This window comes from Haematobia irritans, chromosome 3 (assembly GCF_050003625.1).
Source record: "Haematobia irritans isolate KBUSLIRL chromosome 3, ASM5000362v1, whole genome shotgun sequence".
NCBI classification, from domain to species: domain Eukaryota; kingdom Metazoa; phylum Arthropoda; class Insecta; order Diptera; family Muscidae; genus Haematobia; species Haematobia irritans.
The window spans coordinates 2,957,735-2,965,830 of NC_134399.1; the positions used below are offsets into that span (position 1 = coordinate 2,957,735).

Genomic DNA, 8,096 nt, shown 5'->3' on the forward strand with positions numbered 1-8,096 from the left:
GAAAGGTAGAAGTGTTAGCCACACAATACAATCCGTTATTTAGAAATTTTATATGGAGCAGTTTTTGAGATATAAGCTTATTTATAAAAAACCGGTTCCGAAAAATACAAGTTTTTACCCGTACAGCTGGAACGGATGAAGCTGATATAACGGTTCATACATCATATTAAAGGTATCTTCGAAACCTTTCTAGTGATGCACTTTCAAAAGTAATCGGATCTCTAGAACCGGATATATTAAGGATTTTTAACTTACACTTTAGAACCGAATAACCGGTTATCCGGTTACGACCGCCAAGAAAAAAGTTGTTGTTGTAATCTACTCATACAGTACTACCATTTGTGAAGTTTTGAAAAAAATCTGAGAGGTATAGCTAAACTAGAGTTTAGCCAAAAAAAGCGCAACGTGACCCCATTTGTCGAAATCGGGCGATGCATATATATGGGAGCTATATCTAAATTTGATCCGATTTCTTCCAAATTCAATAGCGTTCGTCCTTGGGCCTAAAACCTCCCTGTACCAAATTTCATCAAAATCGGTTAATAATTGCGACCGGAATCCTGTGAACAACAAATACATGGACAGACGGACGGACACCAAGCCCTAGATCGACTCAGGAGGTGATTCTGAGTCGATCGGTATATATTTTATGGGGTCTAAAATCAAAATTTCTGGTAGGCACATTTTTTGGCCGATCAAACTTATTATACCCTGACCACTATGTGGTTTAGGGTATAAATACGCCAGAAGTGGAAAAGTAGGATAGAGCTATACAAGAATATGGACGGATATGAATAACACTTGACGCATCAATATTCGAACTTAGAAAAAGACTATTTTTCCAAAATTTAAAAAAGGTTGAAAAGTCATCGTTTTGATTAATCATTAAATCTCTCTAAACCATTTTTTTTTTTAATAAAAGCACTATGTACTATAATAAATTACTTTTTAAAACATTTTTTTCGAAATTGGAAATTTGGTCCGTTGGACAGAATTTTGGTCCGATTTTGGAAAAAATTTTGTCCAAAATAAAATTTTGTTCTAGCAAAGCTACTCACCACCCACCTAGACTTACCTTACCATTGTCAAACTGGTCGAACTCGGATGGGGACTGCTGGCCCATTCACCATATTCTCCAGAATAGTTTCGGTATGACCTTTTTGATAGAATCTTTTCTCTAGGCACAAATATCACAGACGAATAAAGAAAACTTATTATCTCTACTATTAGATCTGTAATGTTGTTGAGTTCACGGAGACATACAAACTTTTTTAGTGGTCCGTAATTTATTAACAAATGAAACACTAGTCTTTTACTTAAGAAATTTATAAAAGTGTTTATTCATTAATTCCGTTTATTCGGTACAGACGCGTAAAAAACTTTAAAAACAATTTGATCGCTCCAGTTGAAAACTTGAACTGATTTTCTTTTCCTTCGTGGCCCTTTGTATGCTATGTATAAATATGTAAAACTGGATATTGCCGTTATTCCGCAATGTAAACAAATGAAAGGGCTACATACATATATGTACATATATGTATGTGCATATAATGATCAAATTGACAATAACCAAAAGGGCTACGAAAGAGAGTAATTAAGAGATCAATAAGAATAAGTAAATGGAAAAAATTTCAAATATTTAACTAATGAGAAAAATGTAAATAAACAGTGGCGGCGGTAACATTCCCCCCTTCGCAAGCGAACTAGGGTCCCAGGAGCTTGCTCTCTGATCTTTTACCGACGTCTAGTATAGCAATCTTGGTCACGGGCCTCTCATAGGTGCTGCTAGTCGTCTTCACTTTAACGCTTCTGACTTGCCCATCTTTGGCGGTATACAGTTCTGTCACTATTCCTTTGGGCCAACTATTCCGAGGAAGATTGTCGTCCACAATGATGACTACGTCTCCTTTGGATGGTGGTTGAACCTTTTCGAGCCACTTGCTTCTTCGCACCAAGTGAGGACCATACTCACGAACCCACCTACGCCAGAAATGATTCGCAAAGTTTTGGGTATTATGCCATCTCTGTCGCAGGTCATAATCAAACTCACATAATGGCTTCTGTCCTCCCGCAGAACCAAGTAATAAATGATTTGGAGTGAGGGCATCGTCGTCATCGGAATCTAGAGCCACAAATGTCAAAGGACGAGAGTTGATCATAAATTCAATTTCATATAACGCAGATCGAAGAGTCTCGTCGTTGAATTTGAAAGCTGGTAACATGGAGTAGAGAACGGATTTAACTGTTCTTATTAGACGTTCCCATGCACCGCCCATATGCGGAGCTGCTGGTGGATTAAATCGCCATTTGATGTCATCGTATTTAGAGAAAACTTGGTGTAAGTCGATATGTTGTTTTTCTTCACGCAGAATTTTTTCTACAGCTTTGAAATTTGTCCCATTGTCCGTGTATATTTCTTTCGGAGAGCCACGTCGGCTGATGAAGTTTTGTATACACAGGATGCACGAGCTAGTATCAAGACTGTGAGCCACTTCAATATGAATTGCACGAACAGTTAGACATGTGAAAAGAACTCCCCATCTTTTTTCTCGGTGTCTTCCAACAGTGACGAACAAAGGGCCAAAAAAGTCGATTCCCACATAAGTAAATGGACGTTCAAAACTCGAGAGCCTAGCTGATGGTAGAGTTGCCATTTGCGGTGGCCGTGGAACTGCGTATAAATTTTTACAGTGTTGACAGCTGCTTCGTACTTTTTTGTATACAACTCTCAATTTTGGGATATAAAAATTCGACTTAATTCTGGATATAGTGGCTTCGTGTAGACAGTGGTGATAATTCTCATGGTAGTACTTCACCACAAGAAATGTAATATAGTGATTTGTGGGCAAAATTATGGCATTGTTGCAGTTTAACATTTCTGCTCTTCCGTAAGCACGAATTACATAATTCTCATCGAGACAAATATTCAATTGCTTCAGAATACTATCTTTTTCGATTGGCTTTTTGTTTTTCAAATGCCAAATTTCTTCGGAAAATTCGCTCTTTTGGGCATATTTATATAAAATATATTTCGATTTCTGGATACATTCGAAAAATGTATCGTTTTCTACATTCGATCTTTGGACAACGGATTTCAATTTTTCCATATAAAACAGGAATTGAGCCAATGCTCGGTACAACCGTCGCCAGCACGAAAAATATTCAATGTTCATAAAAAATTTGTGCGATTTACTCACATGTAAAAGATGATTACGTACTTCTTCATAGCTGATTCTTCCTAAATCGGAACACTTTGGCCAGACATCCTCATTGTCTTTTATAAACTCTGGACCTTGGAACCACATGTCGTCCTCGGCTGAGCAGACCTTTGTTGCGAAATCAGCAGGGTTTAATTTAGATGGAACCCAATTCCATTGTGGTAAATTTGTTAATTCCAATATTTCTCCAACTCTATACATTACAAAAGCTTTGAAATTCTTGGGGTCCATGGACAACCACTTCAAAACCGTTTTAGAGTCGGACCAGTAGAAGCACTCAGTACAATTAAGCCGTGTAATTTTTATAATTTTTCTTGATAGACGCGCTCCAATTAGTGCAGCTTGAAGTTCCAGTCTAGGAATGGAAACTGGTTTCAGTGGGCTAACTTTACCCTTGGCTGCCACTATGCGCACGTCGACTTCACCTTGGTATTGAATACGAAAATAACAAACAGCAGCGTATGCGTTTTCCCCAGCGTCGACAAAAGTATGTAACTGCACATTAAACGTCGATTTCAACAATCTCGAGTAACATCTCGGAATAGAGACAGTTGAAATTTTCTCCAGATTTGAAAGCCAGGAACACCACTTTATATGCAAGTCCTCATTTAGTTCGTCGTCCCATTTAATGGCGGATCGCCATATATCCTGCAGCAAAATTTTAAGACTTATGGTATAATGAGACACGAAGCCGAGGGGGTCAAATATTGACATCAAAACTTGAAGGACTTCTCTTTTGGTGGGAACCGTATGCCTTTGAAACACGTTTCTTTTGAGCCTCGAAAATCGACAATTGTATTGAAAAACATCATTATTTGATTCCCAATACATACCAAGAATTTTCTCGACAGCTCCAAAGGAGTTTTCAGTTGCTGCGCCACCTTCTGCTAATTTTTGTCGCACTATATTTGAATTTGAAGCCCAGTTACGCATGTGAAACCCACCTTTAGCATGAATCGTTTTGACTTGATTCGCTAACTTTATGGCCTCTTCCTCGGTTTGAACACTGTCGATGAAATCATCCATGTAGTGGTAGAAATTTATTGCTTTGACTGCACGAGGGTATAAGTCGCGAAAATCTTCGGCGTTCTTGTTTCGCACAAAATTAGCAATACACGGAGCACAGCTAGTTCCAAACGTTAAGGCTTTCATTACATATGCGATTACTTCACCATCTTTGATCCACAGGAAACGTTGGGCGTGCATATCCACATCATTTACATTGATACGATGAAACATCTCAGCGATGTCGCCACAGATAGCAATTTGACCAACTCTAAACTCGAGTAAAACATTTATAAGCGATGTCAGTAAATCGGGGCCACTCATCAAGAAATCATTGAGTGACTTATTATTCGATTTTGCTGCAGCATCCCACACTAGTCGGACTTTGCCAGGTTTATTTGGGTTTAGAGCAACAAAAATTGGAAGGTACCAAGTTCTACTATAAGAATTAAATTCAGAATTTGTTACCTTTCTGGCATATCCTTTGTTGAGAAGTTTGTCGATTTCCACCTGCATAGTTTGTTGTAGTTGTGGATCCTTCTTGAACTTCTTTTGGAGACACTTAAGTCGATGGCAGGCAACTTCATAACTTTCTGGTAAAACTGGATTTTCATCTTTCCAAAGTAAACTTACTTCAAATTGTTGGCCTTTTCTAATTACATTATTTTCCAAAATCTGCATAGCTTTCTGGTCCTCGAGTGACAACAATGTTTTCTCCTGGGCCACCTCCAGTGCGAAATACTCTTTTACTTCATCGTGTAAATTCTTGTATCGATCCTCACATGCACATGTGTGAATATTTAGAGAAAAAGATTTCCTTACACCGGAGCCACAACCTTGCAGTGTCCAACCAAGACGAGTTTTTGTTGCTATAAGCAGATTTCTTCCACCTTCACGGACTTTCAATGGCACAGCCACTCTCCAATTGTTTACACCAATTAGTATTGTCGGCTTGACATTTTCGTATGACTGTATAGGCAAACCTTTGAAATACGGGTTATCTTTTACAATGGATTCGAAATCCAAGCTTTGTGTTGGTAGGCCAAGATTTTGCACAGTGTGCACGTTGTAAATAACGTATTTCGAACCATTTACTCCAGACACTTCCACATTCAATCTCACAGAATCGTCTTCAGATCGGGTTGTATTTCCAGTCCATTTTAATTCTAATGGTTCACTTTCACCTTTCAGTCCCAACTGGTTGTAAAATTCATGTTCCATAAGGGTCACCGAAGAACCTTCATCCAAAAAAGCGAACGTATTCACAGAGCCACCATTGAAATAAATTTTTATGGGCAAAATTCGAAAATACGGGTTTTGGTTATCACTGTTGTTGTGCGTATTTACGTTTCCACTTTGCTGCGGTAGTGGTATATTGCTTGCACTTGGTTCTACCGTCGTATATTTATGTAACAATGGATGATGTTTTGCTGCACAACCATTAATTCCACACTGCCTATTAGAAAAACACTTTCTGCGATGTAAATTCAAGCACTGTCTACATAATTTGTTTTCTTTTACCACATTCCATTTGGCGTCTAAATTAAAAGATTGAAACTCTCCACAGTTCTGAATTTTATGAGCTTCACTTTTACACGAAAAACAAATTGGCTTGCTTGTATTATTCTGTTGATGAGTGTTCACTGATGCTCCCTTTTTACTTGTTGCAGGAGACACGACTTGGCTCGCAGCAGCTGCTATTGCATATATCCAATCACTAAATTCTTTCACAATCGGCACTTTTTCATTTCTAATATGCATTGCCCAGTTCAGCTTTTGATTGTTTGGCAATTTTTCGACCAATGTCTTCACGAGCATCGGATTATTCAAATGGGCCACTAAATTGCAGGCTTCCATTGTCGAACAAATATTACGCACTGTTAAAGCATATTCAATTAAACTGTCCAATCGATCTTTTAAAGGAGGTATTTTGGTTGCTTTCTCAATCATACTGTCCAATATATGCTCTGGACGACCGAAACACATTTCCAAAGTTTGAATAATTTCATTCACCATCGACGGGATCAGTAATTTACTTTTCACTAACTCTTTAGCACGACCGCGGAGACACGACTGCAGACGCATTAAATTTTCGCCGTCACTGTAGCCGGCTATCTCGGTGCTGTTGCGATAGTTACTGATGAATAAGGGCCAGTCTTCTGGATTACCATCAAAATTCGGCAATTCTTTTGGTATTACTTGCCTTGCTGCAATTTGTGTTGGTGTGGGATGAAACGATGTGGTATTGTTGGCGAAGGAACTCGACGGCTGGCTTAAATTGCCTTGGGATAAAATATGATATTTTTTCTCCAAATATTGCCTTTGCAGTTCTTTTTCTTCTTCCAACATTTGTAGCTGCAACTGTGTTTGAGACGACGAGTTGCATGGGGACACGTTCGAGCCGTTAGAATTATTAAAATGGCGTTGTATATACTGCTCCTTACGTGCCGGTAGCGTCATTGTTGTATTTGTAGGCGCCATACTTGAGATTTGCTTGGGCATTGTGACATTGGGCAACAATGTACTCGAGCCTTGATTCTCCAAATTTAGGTTATGTGCATTTGCATATGCACCCCTTTGACTGGTACTTACTTGTGCCGACGGTAGTCCAATTTGGGTAAATGGTTGATGTACTGCGTTTTGCTGCACTGTTGTGCCATTTCCAGTAGCTGGTGATGATGCAGCTCGAGTACCGGTGGTGAAGTCAGTGGTGTCATCAACGGGCGGCAACTGTTGTGTTGCATTAGATTTATCGCCAGAGTCCACCGGTTGTTCCACACAACATGAGCAACTCCAGCTTACATTCGCTATGTTGCTGTCCACTTTTACACATTCAAAATGGAACCACTTATCACACGAATCGCACTGCACCATACGATCGGTGTCTTTTAGATCACACTTATTGCAATTAAAATCGGTTTCCGACATTATTTTGTCTTTAACTTTGAATCCGATGAAATTGTATAACTTTCTTGCGGCTTGTATATTTGTTCAAACAACAACAAAAATTTGACTTTTGAACCACCACTATTCAATTTATTATTTCTCTTTTGAAACTCTTCAATTTGAACTACTATAAACCTTTTGTTAATGTCAAAATATATTTTTACACGCCGCGAAAGCTTTTATTTTGTATGTATTTTATTCGTATTATTCGCTCACTCGCGCAAATAAAAATTATTTTTAATAAACTTCACAAACAAATTGTTTTTAAAGAATGTTGAGTTCACGGAGACATACAAACTTTTTTAGTGGTCCGTAATTTATTAACAAATGAAACACTAGTCTTTTACTTAAGAAATTTATAAAAGTGTTTATTCATTAATTCCGTTTATTCGGTACAGACGCGTAAAAAACTTTAAAAACAATTTGATCGCTCCAGTTGAAAACTTGAACTGATTTTCTTTTCCTTCGTGGCCCTTTGTATGCTATGTATAAATATGTAAAACTGGATATTGCCGTTATTCCGCAATGTAAACAAATGAAAGGGCTACATACATATATGTACATATATGTATGTGCATATAATGATCAAATTGACAATAACCAAAAGGGCTACGAAAGAGAGTAATTAAGAGATCAATAAGAATAAGTAAATGGAAAAAATTTCAAATATTTAACTAATGAGAAAAATGTAAATAAACAGTGGCGGCGGTAACAAATGTCTTTCCTCAACTGGAATCTCTTGCCTATTTAAATATTTTTTTCTCTTTCTCTCATATAAAACTCTCATTTTTATCAAAGAGTTTCACCCCTTTTGTAATTGTAATTCAATTTACACTTTCTATTTATCTTTCGTCTACTGACCATTTTCTATTTGATTTTTTTTTTCATTTTTTTCTTGTTTTATTTGCCCAGCAAAATCCTTTCAAC

The 8,096-nt window shown here is 37.7% G+C and overlaps 1 protein-coding gene across 1 annotated transcript; it reads right to left on the reverse strand.

Annotated features, from left to right (window-relative positions):
* Window positions 1-1,703: 1,703 nt before the first annotated feature.
* Window positions 1,704-7,151, reverse strand: LOC142229160 (uncharacterized). Its single transcript, XM_075299700.1, has one exon. It carries the CDS (start codon window positions 7,149-7,151, stop codon window positions 1,704-1,706), a length of 5,448 nt encoding a protein of 1,815 aa, XP_075155815.1.
* Window positions 7,152-8,096: the final 945 nt, after the last annotated feature.

Excerpts from the sequence above, each read along its gene's own strand:
- LOC142229160 (XM_075299700.1), bottom strand. The coding sequence starts at position 7,151 with ATGTCGGAAACCGATTTTAATTGCAATAAGTGTGATCTAAAAGACACC.